At 36.5% G+C, this 17,669-nt stretch overlaps 1 protein-coding gene across 1 annotated transcript in view; it reads left to right on the top strand.

The window, feature by feature from the left end:
- CCDC171 (coiled-coil domain containing 171) overlaps nucleotides 1–17,669 on the top strand; it is a 147,906-nt gene that overhangs the window by 37,662 nt on the left and 92,575 nt on the right. The window contains exons 9-13 of the mRNA XM_086480110.1: nucleotides 5,243–5,345; nucleotides 8,878–8,981; nucleotides 11,846–11,935; nucleotides 13,791–13,991; nucleotides 15,887–16,054. Coding sequence (XP_086336236.1) covers nucleotides 5,243–5,345; nucleotides 8,878–8,981; nucleotides 11,846–11,935; nucleotides 13,791–13,991; nucleotides 15,887–16,054 — 666 coding nt within the window. The remainder of the gene's footprint in view (nucleotides 1–5,242; nucleotides 5,346–8,877; nucleotides 8,982–11,845; nucleotides 11,936–13,790; nucleotides 13,992–15,886; nucleotides 16,055–17,669) is intronic.

Here is a 17,669-nt window from a genome sequence, read left to right as displayed (position 1 = left end):
TTTTTCTTTCAACTAAAAAAAAAAAAAAAAGATGCAATCTTCATTAATTTTGTGCTAATGGTTGTTAAATGTTATGTTACCTTGCTTCTTGTTTTGCCTACCTTAACATAGGGCTGGAGTGCTCCTACCCAGATGCTACTTCCATCATTGTCCTAATTTAAGAAGACTGATCAGTCTGAAGCATATGCTTGCTTCTACAAAGAAACTAATTTTGTAATTTATTCTGGAAGTGGAGAGGTCACTCAAGCTGTGATGTCCAAGTGTTTGAAGACAGGCATCTAAAAAATGCTTTTAAAGTTGCCAGTTCTAAAAAATTTTCTCTGACTGAAAAAAGCCCCACCTCAAACCCCAAAGATACACTTCATAATATTCTCTTCTACCAAAATGTTGTTCCAAATCTCTCTTTAGTGGACTAGAATAGTTCTGTATAGAACTTGAGCATTTTTGATGAATTTTATTTCAGGTCATTAAAACTGGGACACTACATTTCTTGAGAAATTGTATTTAATTTGCACATGGCTAAACACTTTTAAAAGACCCCTCTATAGACTTTGGGAAAATTCTAGCTAATATAATAAAATAAACTCTATGTATTCAATAGTTAGATAACTTGAGCAAAAATAGATAGTAGCCTAAGGAGGGAGTTTGTCAGTGAGGGTTTTGTTTGGTTTTTATGCTGCAATTGATGCTTGGTTGCTTAAAACTTGTGCCATTATTTTGCTATAAGGAACACCTCTCAAGTAAAACCCATTTTTTGTTAACTGTGGAGCACTGATTTGGAGCCCGTTTCTGTAAATACTTTGATTTGGTTTCCCCAAGGTCACACTTGATAAACACCGATGCTTTTGTAAAGAATTTACCCAAATGCTTTTCAAGGAGTTTCTGAACATAGGGCTTTTTGGTGGCCATGTCAATAGTTCTGGCTTTGGTACTTGCTCTGCCATCACCAGATGGGATTTGTACTGCAGATCTAGTGGGTGGATTAGTTTATGTGGAAGACAGCCACACAGGAAAATCTCTGCAACTGTAAACAGAGAAGAGAAAATTTCTCTTGGAACAATGATTGTTCGTTGCAGGACTAGACCCCAGTTCCCTGCATAATACTACTGGGGGTTTTGATAAGTTGATTTTGAAAAGGCCTCAAACTGCTGCCTACATGTTTATTTTTTAAATGTTACTGAGCTTGAGATACAGGTGCACATTTGCCTCATCAGGGCATTTTGGCTACTCTGGAAGTGTGCGTAGTGTTTCAATTTATTTTATTCAACAATGGCTTTTGGAAAATGCTGAAAAATCAATGGGACTATATTTCTGTCCTGGAACAGGTCATGGAATGAAGCCAAAATTGAATACTGTTAGTTAGAGAAAATATCTCTGCAACCAAAGTAGTAGTAAATTTCCCAGATAAATGCAAATATCTTACTTCTGGAACATTAGCATAATTCTGACAGTGGGTGGAATAATTTTTATACATAGTAAGTTTTTCCTTATAATTCTGGTTATCCTTACAGATAAGGATATAAAGCATTTGGAAAAAGATTTTCTCCTGGTTGGAGCCTATAGTACTTGTAATGAAAAATACTTGTCTTGTATTTAATGTCTTGCATAAGTGCGGTTGTGTTTTAAAACTGATGGTTAAGTAAATATGTTGCCAAATACATTTTTCTACCAAGAATTCTTTTGTCCTCAAGGGATGTTTTGTGATAATAAGGGTCTTCCTAAGGATATGAAGTTTGACTTGGGAAAGCATTGTATATACTACGATTCAACATATATTCTGGGTTCAGAAAGCATGACTTTGCTCCCACATTGTTTGGTTTCTAGGCTCCTATTCTGAATATTTTGTGAGGAAATTGTGATTGGGGGGCATAGGAAATACTCCCAATATATTTCAAGAATTTAAAATTCTCAAGTGTTCATGCAAACTTCACAGGAGGATTTTACCACTGAGCTCAGGGACCTGGGATTCCTGAAGGCAGGTTCTACCAGTAAAGCCTGAGGTGAAAAAGGCATTGAGAAGGCCTTTTCTGCATCCTAATTGCCAGATACCCTACCCATTCAGCAGTGAGCCCACATTTTGCATAGTGTTCCTGTTGCTGGTGATGTATTTCAGGAAGCCTTTCCCGTTGCCCTTCATGTTCTTTGCCAGATTCAACTTCAGGTGGATTTTGGCTTTCTTAAGCGTATCCTGCCATGCTTGAACAGTGTCACTGTATTTCTGTAAGGTCACCTATGCCTGCTTCCACCTCCTTTATGCCTCCTATTAATATTTGAATTTAGTCAGGAGCTCCTTGTGTATCCATAGAGGCCTCCTACTACGTTTGATTTTCAAAGTCATTCTCCAGGATCACCTCCAAGGTCAAGAGTGGTCCATCCTGATGTGCAGGAATTTGAACAACGTCAGCAGAAGGCTTACTTTACAAGTGTTCTTTCATCTGTTTCTGCTAATGTGGTCTTTAGGTAAAGGCTTTAGCACTTTGTCACCTGATTTCCCTTTTGAAGAAATTTAGGCAACACCCACACCAGTACCTTTCCAGTAGTTCTACGGGAATGGCATCTCCTAACACAATACGATGACAGATGCAGTTGCTGAGAGGGAAGTAAGCTCATCTCCTGAAATAGTTGGGTCTGGCAGAAGATACCTTTCAGCAGCTGGAATTGATTATGTTTGACTTCTGCACTTATGGACTCCATTTTGCTTTTCAAAGTAAAGGCTTGTGTGTACTTGCTGTGTTTGTTCAGACTGAAGAAAAGAAAACTAAGGGAGTTCCAGCTGCTGCCATGAGCTGTCAAATGGGTGCTTATGGAGAAGATGGAGCTACACTCTCCTTAGAACTGTGCAGTGGAAGTATGAGAGAAAACAGAAGTTTTAGAAAGGGAAATTCTAATTACCTCTAAGGGGAAAACCCCCAAAACTTCATAGTGAGGATTGTGAGATACTGGAGTGGGTTGCCTGGAGCAGTTGTTGAGACTTCAGCCTTGAGGATACTCAAAACTTGACAAGGCTCTGAGCAACCTAACCTGCACGCCATGGCCCTGCTTTGAGTGGGGAGTGGGACAAGATGACCTCTAGAGATCCTGTCAGTTTAAATTATTCCATGATTTTATGACTCTACACATTCTTATTAGGCACATATCAGTGAGACATAAGAAATTACATAGATATGTTCAGACCCTTTTGGATTCTTAACCTGTGCCTAGATTTCCAGCGCTGTAGTTTACAGTATTTTTCTTCCATTTTTCATAATAGGGATGGTGATTAAAAATGCGAGTTAGAGAGATACTAAATATTTTGCAGCTGAAGTGTAAAAAAACCTGGGTAATCTAAGGAATTTCCTTCTGCTCTTTATTGCTGTTGAAAAAGAGACTGAAATTGGCTTAGTGAGTGTAGATGCAGTTAACAAATAAAGCACAGAGAAGTGGCGAAGGCCGAATAGATTGGAATATATGGACTATATTGTGATACATTAACTAAACCAGATGAAAAAATTGGATGCAGAGATTGAAAAAAAGATAAGTCTCACATTTGACTTTTCCACAGGAAAAGGTTTTTCTGGGAAGACTTAGTCTGACCTTGTCTGTGCTGGACTGGTTTATGTAAGAAGAGTATTTATTTTATTGTGATGCTGATCATAGTGTTATATTTTCTTATTTGCAATATGTGAGGTCTTTGAGATTATATCAGTACATGAGAGTAAATTATTTTAATGTGTTTGCATCCCATAAAATATTTTTACTGGCACTCAGCAATTACAACCTCTATTTATACAGATAATTTTATGGAGTAAGAATTAAAACTTAATTATTTTTGAATATATGGAAGTGGTTTGGAAATTCTTTATGTGATACAAACTCTCACACAAGGAAGGCGTGTAAATGCTACAGGGGACCTAACATTGAAATACACATATGAATAATATATTAGTTGATATACAGTACATATAATTAAAATTGAAAGAGTAAAGCAAATTTATAAAATATTTAAACTGAATGGTAAAGAACACTGCAGAGAATTAAATGCATTTCTTGGCTTTTTAGCCTGACAGTTATATGCTACCAGTATGTAGCAGTTTTCCTGAGGAGGATGTGTCCCCCACTTGAGAAATGGTCTGGATCCTTACACATGCAGTAAAGCATAACTAAAGCAATAGTTTGTAGATATGATACAAAACAATAGGCTTCTTCTAAGTACAGAAAGGGTAGCCTTCCATCATCAAGTAGAAATGGAAATTATTCAAATAGGTGTTAGAATTTAGAATAAAAATGCATTGAGTAATTAAAAGTAAGGGGACATCTTTGAATATAACCTTTGTCATAAGAAAATTGTGAAGTTGTTTAAATCTAGTTTCCTCTTGATTTGAGGAGGAGGGGTGGTTTGTGGGTTTTTTGTAGTTTTCTGAACTGCTGAAATGTATTACTTTTGTCAGTTAGATGCTAATATTCTACATTTCTTTGAGAAGTCAAAACTATGTATGTCTAAGAGGACCTTGCTCTTGACTGGAATTATGGATGCGTGTCTTTGAAATTTGCAAGTTTTAATATCGGATATAAATCGAAGAAATATATTGTAGTGATTAAAAAATCTGCTGTAATACCTTTCTGCCCTCAGAATAAAGCCCGTGCCTTGATTTGCACAATAGGCTGCACTTAGTGAACAGCTTGCTTTAAGAAAATTCAGTGGTAGGAGCTGAAGGGCTCTGCTGCTTTATACTCCATGCATAAGGAGGAGTTTTTGATATTAAAGAAATCATTATTGAGCATGGAAGATACTAACAATTAAAGTAGGCAGGTTTGCAATGAGAGTACGTGTGGGATTTGACTAACTGCCAAATCATGAATTTCTAGCCTGTCTGCCAGTAGTTTGGTGTCTTTCTGGATGCCCTTGTAGGGTTTAACAATAGAGTTCATTGCTTGCGTAGATGGGCAGGAGTTAATTAATGTTCATTAAGATGTTTTTAAAGCAGAAGAAGACGACTAGGTTTTTAGTACAACCATTTTTTCTTTTTCTTTTGACTACCTGAAACCTTTAGTTCTTTTAAGTGTGTTTCAGTGTTTTGTGTCACTTATTTGTGATGTCATGTTAGGTCTCTTGGCTCAAGAGAAAGAGTGATAAAAAACATAGCAGGAATTTAAATTTAAAGGGGAACAAAAATACCATTGTGATCAGTATTTCTTCTGTTTACTATTTTAACATTTTTTTTTTCCCCTCTCTTGTGTTGTCTGTATCTCCTGTCAAATAAAGGCCAAGAAACACCAGATCTTTCTAACAGAGACGTATGAAAACAACATGAGAGAGCTGGAGTTACTCTTGGACAGCTTTGCTATGTCAGGCCAGCGGACAGCAGGTTAGTTGAAGGTATAAAATGACAGATGCATCTGTCAATGTTCCAAAGTCACTACATTGTGGGAATTCTGCAGATGCCTCTTGCATTCCCTCTTCTCAACATGCTTTGATTTGATGACATGATAAGAGCGGTTCTCACAGCAGTCAAATGGCCTTGCTAGCTGAGAAAGGGTGACGGAATGTGGACCTGCTGTTGTCAGCCCAGAGCTTGATTTACAAATGCTGGGGTGTATATGATCGGTCAGAAAAGGGCTCGCTTGCTGTGCCTAAATCCAACTGAGAAAAAAGTCCTTACAGTATACCTGCAAAGGGAACAGATGTTTTGCCTGATCTGAGCCAAATTCCGAGGCAACCTTCAGCAACTTAAAGGTCATATATTCAAAAAGGTTGTGTAGGACACATGATATAACACAATACTTTTTACTGTTGATCGTGGACTAGGACTATATAGCATTCGTTTGATCTAATACAGAACAAATATTTCTCTGTTTTCATTAAAACTAATTGTAAATGAATGGCTGTCACTCTGCTACTTAGCTTTATATGTAATTATTGTGTCAAACTCGACAGACTGCTGCCTGCTTAAACATTTGAAACAGTGACTAACATAAATAAGCTGAACTTTAACAAAGCTAATAATTTCTTTAAAGATGAAAATAATACAATTTTAAAGTCTTCATTTGAAACTATCTATGAAAGGTATACTTCCAGCTTACAGTGCAAGTAAACTGGGAGAAAACAGGCAAAATGTTGCTTAAAGAGCAAGGCAGTTTATTTTATGTAAATTATGATAATATGTTTCGGCACTTTTTAGCAACAGTAGACATAAGTGGGTCATATAACACCTTTAAATGAAGATGCATTTTTTTGTAACTTCAGGTAAAGGTATTTATTTTATTTTTTTTAGGGCCTGGTACTGTTAAAATTGAATAAAGTAACTTCTTGAGATGTCTGTTGTTGTTAAAAGCCTAGCCTTGAATCAGTGATGCATTGATTTCCTCATATGGCCTATAGGATTTTTTAATTTGGGAACTGGTATCAGTTTTATTGTGTATTTATAAATGTAATTCCTGTGGGTAATAACCTGTAGGTTTACTGTAGATAAGTCAGACTGAAAAGCTCTTCAAAACTCTGTGTTTTCTTCAATCTTGCAAGGTTCCACGTGCCCAGGGGGGCTTCAGCAATTCTCGGGGGAGTTGGATGCTGCTGCCACAGTGCAGTTTCCAAAGCAATAATTGTCTTTTGGGTAGGTTTTCTGGTCTACCTAGTGGTAAACCTTGCAGGGAAGAGCTCTGACCTGTTTCTATAATATTAGGGATTCAGTAACAGTAACTTCAGTATTAATTTACTTTGTTTAAGGTAAACTTTGAAAGATCTTATTTAAAGAGATTTTTTTTTTTTTAAGCTTCACCATCGTTGCAGAGGCTCAGTTGAGGCAGGGGGTAAAATTTAGCTCTGCTGTACATTTGAGTCTTTACAGCTAATGTTAAAATGGACATTGACTAAGACATTTGTTTTACATATTTACTACACTTCTAAGTGTGAAACTTAGATTTTATTTTTTTTAATGCTATTTCCTTACTGTGTTGTACTTAATGAATTTATTATGTAACAGTATTTCTTTCAATTTTGAAAAAAATCTTTAATGTAATATTTGAAATGGGAATGCCTAGGTGCCAATAACAGTAAAAATCTTAAGTAAATCTTTGTAGTCTAATTAGCAGATGCGGGGCTACATAAGCCACAGCTGGCTGGACAGGCTTGCTTGCTGTCTGTCTGTCTGTTTTTAACTTTCAACTCAAGTGGTTGAGAGATCTGCTTAAAAATCTATCAATATTAAAGGTCCAGCCCCTTCATTTAACTGCTGATTCATCTGTGATTATTGGGCTATACAAGAAAAAGAAGAGAAGACTTTATATTTTTAAGATTATTGCAAGATTAAGATCTTGCTCCTGTTAGTGAAAGCAGTCTTGCAAACCTGCATTTGTTTGACTAGGTGTGACTTTGACTTGGCGGCAATGATTGCTGTCAATGTGAAAAGTTAGTGTCAGTCTGAATAGTACTCTATGCTTTCTGGTATTATGAAGCGGTTGGGAGAGAAGAGGCTAATTAACTGAAAAAATTTTCAGAACGGCTGTGGGTAATACTTTCTAACTTGTGCATATGTGTAAGTTTTTCACGGGCTACTGTTGGTGCATTATGTATAGCCTACAGGACAAATGCATCATTTTTGTATAATGCTTTGAGTAGAGTGTCATGCTTATTAGACAACACTAACCATAGATTTCTTAAAAAAAAAACCAACCCAAAACAAACCCAAGCTGCAAGTCTCTTAAGTGCACCTTCTTGAGCTGGCAAAAGTTTTATGGAGAGCCAAAGAAAGGGCTTAGTGTTTAGTATCTGGTTTGACTTTATGAGCCACCCTAGGTAAATTGCTTAATGACACCAACCTTGCAGAGGTGATAAACACCTGTATCATCATTTAGTTCTGCTGGGAGTTAGGATTGTTTAGCCTGTCTGGAGTTCAGATGCCACAGATCTTTTTTCTTCGTTTGCAAAATAAGGATGCTATTAGCATTTACTTATAGAACATGCTAAGAATTGTGGGAAAGATAGTATAATTTTTTACAAAGTAAGTTTATAAATGCTACATACTAATATAAATAATGCTGAGAAGAATCCATCAATAACCTGGTATCTTGCTGTAACACCAGAAAAAAATGAGTCGTTTGTTCTTGGAAATGTAATATCAGCTGACATCTTGTGACCTCTTGATCAATACAATGTTGTTTTGCTTTCTTAGCGCATTGTACTACAGGCTTTGGAATGCTCAGACTTGTTCATATGTCCCTAATTAAGGCAACCAGATCAGAAGTTTCCATCTAAAGGTTTAATAAATAAGCGTACTGTGTATGTAATGGATATATCAGCTTTAAGATTTATAATTGAAACATTATGTAGGACTCTGCAGACAGATAATAAATTTTTTTTATTATTTGCTTTGGAATGAAATTCAAGATAATTTAAAAGATTTTTAAGACTTCTCCAAGCATAACATAGTCATGTGATCTTTGGCTCAGTACAGCTTTGAGTAAATGAAGTACTACGTTATAATATGGATGCTTAGTCACAACAGCAAAATAATGTCAGGAAAAGTGTAACATACTTAACTTTCAGGCAACATGTTTTTCAAAGTGTGTTATTGTGTGGTTTTAAAGTTGGCTGGTCTTGACTGAATGACATCGACTTGACCACAGTAGAAATTATATGCGAGGCTGCATACCAAATATATTAGGTAAAAGTGTAATCCAGAATTTACATTTCTGTATCTTATATTAAAACCTTTATACAAATGTCTTTCAGCTGTATTTGCTGTGAAAGTACGGCTATTCAGCTGCACGTTTTGTGGCAAACAAGGTTTCTGTTCAGTCTTCTGTATTGTCGCTGAAGCCCTAACTAATTTTAATACCTCTCATCCTGGATTTTCTTTCTGTGGCTTCAAGGCTTAATTTTCTTTCTGTATTTTTCTTCAGGCACTTGTGAGGACAAAGATAAACCTCCCAGCCCCTCTGTCCTTGAGACTTTGAGGTGTACCTTGACAGCTTACCAGAACAAGCTGGAAGATACATCTAATGAGGTAACAACACTTGCACTGTTTGGCTCTATATGTATTGCCTTCGGCCTGCAGCAGTACATATGCTTTGCTTGTAAAAAAGGTCAGAAGAGTGGGGATGTTGACTTGACAGCTTCATGTATACCCAAAGAAATATCTGTCACTACCATTTCTCTAAGCTTGCCCTACAGTGAATTCTCACTTACACTTGGCGGGGCTAGAGAGAAGAGGCTCTTTCTTCTTTCTTGCTCGCTTTTGCTCGCGCTCGCTTGGTTTTCTTATTAAACCTGTTGGGGTTGTTATTTTCAATAAATATTCAGGATAAAAAGCCACTCATATCTAGGATTTGAGTTAAAAGATTTAAGAGTTGGGCGGCATATACCACAGTATTCCTAAACAGGCAACACCTGGGCCTCAAAGGCATTGATATTAGTTATGTAAATGTGCATGCCCTTGTACATTTAAAAAGTGGCATAATTTTCTGAGATGAGTGTGTTTATGGTGAAATCTCTTTTGGTGTCTTTTTAAGTAAAGTAGGACTGTGACAACACTTTCTTCAGGTTGTCTGAGACAATAATTTGGAAGTCTTACTCTTGAAAAGAATCAAATGATTTTCATGCAGTCTTACTGTTCTTTTATTTCACTGACTGAAAAGTTAGGTTTGCATGTATTTTCTCATTTATATTGCTAATGTGATTAAATTAATCTTGGGTGTAACTTTTCTCTATAGACTTTAAAGACACAAATTCATAAAACATTTAACTGCACTGCTAGTACAGTTGTACAGTTTTCTGTACAAACTTGTAATTGCTTACCTGTGGATAACACTGGAAAGTACAGAAAGGCAAGACATGCTAAAACTGTAAAAATGCCAGTACTGCTTTTTCATGTCTAGGTTTTGTCTTTTGTTTTGACAAATGCTTAGTCTAGCTAGTCACTCACAACGTATTTAAAAAAAAAAAACAACCAAAAAAACTGCACAACCCAAAAAAACACCCACAAAACCAGAAACCAGAAGAAAAATATATCGGCTTTGCCCCTTTTATTGGGAAGAGAATGGTCTCCCTCAAGACCTTTGAGTTTGTTTAACAGGCGCAAAAATAAGTGACCATGGAAACAATTATACTTTTGCAAACAGCAAGCACTTTTAGGTCTCTCCCAGTGAGATAAGAGAACCGATGTGTATAGTCATTATGAAACTCTTCTGAGACACAAGTCTGGAAGCTGCAGAGTAACTAGGAACATATTACCCACAGCGAATTGTTATTTGGGAGGAGGAATGTCACGTGATAGGCAGCACAGTTGAAAAGTCGACTCAGCAGGCTTTGGCTTAGTGATGTGCTTTGTTGTGAAACTGTGCCAGAGACAGCAGTGGGGAGACCAAGGGGGTGGCTGCTAAGAAAGCAAAGAGAGTGTTCTGACAGAAAGAAGAATGAACTGTCAAGGAAAATAAATCGCAAGCAGAGCAGGACCAACAGATGACCTGCCACAAGACTTCCCAGTAGGACTGCGTGTGACTGACCCTGAAGTTGTCATATGGAGCCAGAGATCACTGAGCACCTTCGTGGTGCACAGAAAGGGCAATGTTCTGTCCTTCTTGATTATCCCTGCCCCCATAGATAACACTGCTTTTGGCTTTTTAAATATTAGAGATGTTTAGTAATAAAACTTCTTAATAATACAGTAATGCACAAAAGGATTATGAAGGGCACTGTGCAGTAAAACCAGGATGTTTTAATACACAACAGTAAGGGTTTAGTTTTGAGTAATTATGTAGTGGTTCTTTTTATACAGAGGTTTTCAGCAAGACCCCACATATTGAGGGAGTTAATATACATGTATACCTGTATGTATATGTGAAATATGCTGGTAAACCTGTCATATGTCACCTTTAACTTACTGTGTTAAACATTAAATTAAATTATCTAGTTCATTTGTGTTACTGAAGGGTGTATAAGTGTTTTGGGTTTGACAGGTAATGAGCTTTTGACTTTCTGTATAGTGCAGAGGCTAGAATATGTTTGAGGAGAGAGACAGAAGGATAGTAAACCAACAAAAACACTGGAAATATTCTGGTGGCATTCTGTAATTTACTGTAATTATTTCAAAGGCTTCTGCCAGGTCTCCTGATTTGAGATCAAACAAAAATGTATTTTCTGAAGTTATTTGTAAATTTTGTAAATGAGATGTTTTGCTTCTGAGTTGCTCCTTAGTGCTCAAGTGCTGGCAGTAACCTGTGCTATAATACATTTCTACTCGATGCTTGCTTTTAGACATCTGTGTTGCTAACTTAATCATCAGGTAGCCAAAGATACAGATTGTAGTGATGCATTGTTACCTTTTTTTGAAAGCGAAGCTAGTACATATTATGGTCATGAGCTGCCTTTAAGATAGTTGCTTGTAACAGCGCAAACCATTCAGTGGTCACCATGCCTCTGGGGAACATTGCTGCTTTTTATGGGTGGGTGAGTACTGCCCAGCACTCAGTAAAAAGTAGAAACCGTGCTCGTAGCTGGACAATTTCTGCTATGGCCACTGACTTTGAAAACTTGTTTTGACAAACCACTCCCCAGATAATCAGAGTTTTTTCCATTTTCAAATGCATTTCAAAGTCTGTGTTTTTGTCAGATATTTTGAAAGTTAATGGGAAAGTTAATAGTGGAGTCAGTTTGGGTTTCTGCTACTGCTATTTGTCTTAGCATTATAAAATAGTTATTTAGTGCTTTTGTAATGGCACATTGTGTAGATTTTATGGAGTATAAATGCTGTCAAAGGAATTGAAAACTATTTTTATTTTTTTTACATTTATATACAAAATTCTTCATTTATGTTGAAGTGATTGCGTAGCCTTTCTGTAAAAGCCTGTTTGACCTCAGTGTTTTTCACAGCTTGGGAAAATGAAAGCATTCTGTGAAAAGATGACAAAAGAATTGGAGATATCCAAAGAGAAAATGTGTGCTTTAAGTCAAGACCTTAAGGTATGGTTTCATGAACTCAACATAAAATTTGGAAGTTTTGCAAAAAGTATCTTTCTGGATTCTTAACCAGAATAAGTCTCTGTATCATTGTATTCTGATGAGCAGACTAGTTTACCTTGCAAGCTTGTGTGAAGCCGTGCTGCTTTATTCTGGTTGCCACCTTAGACTATGTAACTAATCATTTCAATGATTACACTTCTGAAATAGTTTGAAATAGATTTAGCAATTTGCAAAGTATTGTTTTATATTAAAATCAGCATCAGTAACTTTTTTTTCTCTTAACTGTTTTTCTCAAGAAAAGGAGAAAAGAATGCAATTGCCTCTGTTCATATGAAGGCTTATTTTATTAAAGATTTCCTGTGTTAATTTTTTTGTTTGTTTTCATCAGACAAGTTAATGCATGTATGAAGCGTTAGGTCATCCTTAACAGTTGTACAATGTGCAGCCCAAAATTTCTTAGAGTAGAATCTACCCGGGAACTGATAAAAGGGCTTGAGAACTCTTTTCTTTAGTTTCTGAACAAAAAAATTTTTTTTGTCTCTCTTTTGGCTGACACACCACTCTTGTAGTGTCCTGTCTGGTTACATCAATGGCCAAGGGAGTGAAGAAGCCTTGAGGTCATGGTTAAACTTAATCTCCCAACTGGCAGTGTATTATATTACTGCCAAAATAGAATGTCTCTTCTCCCAATGTTTCTCAGATTCTTTGCTGGGGATATGCTGCTTTATCACTTCAGTTTAGTCACAAATACTTGTGCAACACTCCTTGAATCTTCATATTAGTTGATAATTGCGTGTGATCTCCTGTCGTCTGATCTAAACTTTATTTGCTAATTTATGTTCAGAAGACCTCTATTTCTGTTGCAGAACAGAACCCTTTACAATAGATACTTGTATTCTTCATGCAAAAACTGAGTTTGCTACGCACAGACAGTGCTGGTTTTTATGCAGTACACCAGTTTCTAATCTCTTTAAATTTTTGATAATGAAATTGTATATAGGAGTGAAAACTAGATTCAGTCTGAAAACATGTGTTAGAAATTTAACATTGCTTTAATCTTTTAATATTTTCATTAAGAAGAATAAAAGTCACTGCCTGATGAATTTGGGAGTATCTTTCCTACTATATTTCCTATATAAGCAGCTATGATTTTATGAAAGAAAACCCAATGATTTCAGATTGACCTTTAGCAAACTTTAGTAGTGCTGGAAGTCCATTGCTTGTAGGAGAGGAAAGCATATGTATCTGTCCACTCCATCTCATATCTTTTGGCTGAAATGCGGTAGTGTGTTAAGTTCTTTGTCTACTGTGTGAGATTTGGTACTGGTAACATAATGATTGTATTTATGATGGTGCCTGATTATTAGTTTCTTCCCATGGTCAAATCTCCAAAAAGAGTCCTCTACTTTTTTTTTTTTATCAGGCAGATAAAGAATGCAGTGGGTAACAACAGCTGTCTGTGTTGCCTAACTGACTCAGCTGTAATGGATCAGGGATTTACGTATGAAAATAATGTATTTCTTCACTAGCTCTGAGAGCTCTCCACTCTGCAGAGGGTAACTTGTGTCCATGCATTCTGCATCTCTGGTGTTGGGGTAGAGGGGATTCCAAAGGTCGCTGCATCATGGAGCTTTTGACTCCGAGTTGGATTTCTGATGCTGTCTAGTTACAAGCTGTGGAGAAGCAACTATTGTCAGTTTTGAAATTCTGTTATTGACAAGATATAGTCAGCTTAGCCTGAAATCTTATGAACACATGTTGTTATATGACTGTTTACTTCCTCAAATGTTGAGCACTGGACTAAGGTAATGTTTTGTAGAGTAAATTTCTTACTAGCCTTTCTGTTGTTCTACAGGAAGCTCAGGATAACCTAGCTGATGTCAATAAAGAGTTAAATCATCTGCACACTAAGTGTGCAGACAGAGAGACTTTAATAGGAACTTTAGAAATGGAACTACAGAGTGTACAGCAATGCTGGGAGAAGGAGAAAGTACGTGCCACAGAATCTGAAAATGAAATCCAGCAGCTTACCAGGGCTTACCAGAAGGATATGGAGGTATTACCAGAGACAAGATGACTGTCAAAAAGAGTCTTTATTTAATCTCAACTTCATACATTTACATACATCAGGTGGTTACTCTTAGTCTTATCAGATTTATCCCAAAATACAATTTTAAGATACGTATTTTGAAATATATATTTAATATCTGCAGGATTTCAGGACATATTAGTTCTCCTTTCTTCTATATCAGAATTGATAGATTAACCCTTCCAGTGTTTTGAATGTTTCAACAACTGAGTTTAATTAAAGAGCTATGCCTGATGAACAATTATTTCTTTCTTTCAAATTGAAAGTTAACAAAAATGTTTTACAGTTGAAACAAAGAGTAGTATCATCATGTGTTGTTAGTTACTGATTCATATGGTAATTGATAGATAACAAATGTGGAATTCTTGTGTGCCACAAAACGTAGAAATTCTTATTTGTGACCTGTTAGCTCATTGTAGTGTGCTGTATGTGGGAATTGCTTCACAAAGTCTTATTTCAGAACTATTATCTCTTTACTTACATTTGTTTACAGATGTTAATTTTGTTGCCCCCCCCCCCCCAAGCAATTCTTTATTAGCAATAGCAATGGTATTCTTTATCATAATTATTGTGCATATTGAGTTCATTACTTCACAAATTTGGACTTGGGTACAAACTGAGTAAAAAGGAAACATTCTTTCCACCTCTTTTGCAATCTGGTATTTAAATAGTGTCCACATGAAGCAGCTGGAATTGTTATACATGTCAGATGATGATTAAAGTGAAGGAAACTAGAAGCCTGGCTATATTGTAAAATCAGCGTGTCTACAACACTGTAGTTGCATTCAACACATGTGAATTGATTTTGGGTCTTGGGATTTCTTTTTTCACACCAAATGGATAATTATCATCCTTGGTTTATCATAGCTCAAGCAAATACGTAGTGATGATGGCACACTGGAGTTTCCTTGGGGAATTAAGAGATCTGCTAGAAACAAAGTTGAACTAAAGTACAAGGTTTTTTAATTACCTAAAATACCATTAAGTAATTGTGAGAGAATGCACCTAAGTATAATGGAAAGGGCTTAGAAAAACCATAGTTCCCCATCTTGGTCATCCACAATTTCTTAATGTAAAACCTCATCCAAGGCCCCTGGAAAACAATGGGAACCCTTACAATGGTTTACTAGTTTGAACAAAGACTCTGTTTTTGAAGCTTGTGGCTTTCGAGGTACAGCTTTCTCTCATCTTAATCATAAGTTGCAAAGTTGCATGTGTGTACTACAAGAGTGAAGGCTGGGGTTTCTGTTGCGTGCAATTTGTTGCTGAAGTTTATAACTTGCATCAATTTATTATACTACTGACTAAAATCGGTGTAAATGAATGAGCCATGGCTTGTGGAATTTAACTGATGAACCTATATGCCTGTTTTGTCTAGCTATTTAGGCATACATAATCTGTAAGAAACCAATATTTAAAAGACTTTAGAATGATAGTTGTATAAACAGTGTGTTGTGCTGCCAAGCCAATTGGACAATTTTCTGCATGCTGTGGAGCTATTGGAAGAGGGTACAGTTTGAATATACCTGAAAGTGTTAACATGAATGATTAAATTGCATCTACTGATAGCATGGAAATTTTTGTCTGTGTCAGGTCATAGTTGTGCCCACTGCAGGATTTGTGTTTGCTTTATTTGTATACTATGTCTAATTAGACAACTTTTATAAAAACTGTTTTCTTACTCTGGCTTTAATATGTATGACTGCAAATATTAAGACTAATCAAGGAATTTTCAAAAGGTTTGAGAAGGAGCTTTGTGGGGGTTTTTTTTCAGCTGTGTGCAGCTCATGTTACATCTGATGCATCTGTTTGGATTCTAACACTGTTCAGATACAACAGTTAATGTTTCTTTTTTTTCTCAGGAGAAGCTAACCTTCCTCCATAGCTTATACCAGCGTTTGGTAGCAGGCTGTGTGCTTATAAAACAACCAGAAGGCATCCTAGATAGATTCTCTTGGTCTGAGCTTTGTGCAGTCTTGCAGGAGAATGTTGATGCCCTGATCTTAGACCTCAACAGGGCTAATGAGAAGGTAAGTGTCCTTAGGCACCAGCTACCTCTATTAAATTCAGTGACATTTGTCCACATCACAGTATCATTAAAAAGGACTGACATTCATCTTATTTCAAAAAGAATTTGGACGTTAATAATTCAATACCATTAATTATGTCTTGTCTACAACTCAGTTTGATGCCATTGCTGTGGGCATGTAAATGTGACTGAAGTCTGCATGAAGTCTCTAAGCTCCACTTTCTGTGCAGGACATGCTAATAGTACTAGCCAATATTAGCCACAGGGACCTAATTAAAAGAAAATAAATTAATCTTACTGATGAAGCAATTCAAAGAACTTAGTCATTTACACTAATAAAGTGAGTCTTTATTTTAGCATAAAAGAGAAACAAAATGCGCTTACTCCAGGAACATACTCTTTAAATTATATGTTTATGATTCAGAGGTACTATCTGAAAATAATGCCAATGTGGTTTTTTGGCTTAACTCTAACTTTTGGATTATGAGAGTTGTGTTCTGAAATACAATAGAAAATGCTCACTTTTATAAAACATGTCAATATTTGTTTAAGGGAGAAGCTGTACTTCTTTGAATTATATTAATGTGAATGAGTTTGTGGCCTTTCTCCAGAAATCCTTGAGTTTTTAGGAAAGAGGCGGCCTCTTTTTACAAACACAAACTGGCTCCACAGACTAACATGTGACACTCTCTAGGATTTCAGGTCGTGTTCTGGCTCCATTGATCAGGCCAGTCCTACATTCTAACAGAGCGACTCCAGATCTTGGCTGCCCAGACATTTTGTTCTTGAGGCATAAGAACAGAAAAGCACTTCTGGATGTTTCTCATCTGCTGGAATTGTGACCACTCTTCTGGCCCGAGTGAGGGACAGGGCTGGTTACAGTGAACCATTTTGACTGCCGATCATTTAGTAAATACCCCACAGTCAGTGGGAATTACTAAAGAGGGATAGTACAAAATCTGGATTACGCAGATTAGATGTACATGTCTATTTTGCTTTTGCAGTAGAGGAGGGAAAGGAATGGAAGGGAGCGAACACTGGCAGTGTTTGGGATGGCTTGTGTCTTAGGTTTTCTTACTTTTTAATTTAGTATTGTTACTGAGATTTGTTGTGAGGTCTCTAGGGCTTTTCAGGGCTTTGGGGCAGTGTTGTTACCTGTGTTGTACCTGCTTTCTGAGAACAAAACTTTTCTCCTGCAGTTTTGTGTGATCTGTTTGGAAGGTAACTTGCTGATATTCGCTAGTTCAAAGTGTAGGCATGTGTATTTAGAAGTCATGGTTGGCTTGATTCTTTCCTCCATGTAGTTTACATGGAGCTGCAAAGTTAAACCACAGAGCGCAGCCCTTCATGCTTGTTGAAAAGACATCATAAACTAATGAGTTACTTATGAGGAAAACATTCTGTATGCTAAAATTTCCTGAAATTATTTTAATATTAGTAATATATGGAATGTCTTTGGCTTTCCAATAAAACAAAAAATAAAATTAAGGGCTGCTTTTTTGTTATTAGTTTCAGTCCTTGCAAACTGCTAAAGAAGTGATGTACTCAGATTACTAATTTAGCAGCACAGGGTTTACTGCACTTGTTTCCAAAAAATACGGGAAGTGTCCAGTTCA

The sequence above is a fragment of the Leptosomus discolor genome, chromosome Z (assembly GCF_034619465.1).
Source record: "Leptosomus discolor isolate bLepDis1 chromosome Z, bLepDis1.hap2, whole genome shotgun sequence".
Taxonomy (NCBI): Eukaryota; Metazoa; Chordata; class Aves; order Leptosomiformes; family Leptosomidae; genus Leptosomus; species Leptosomus discolor.
Note: the sequence above shows the minus strand (reverse complement) of the source record. Positions and strands in the feature narration are given on the sequence as shown.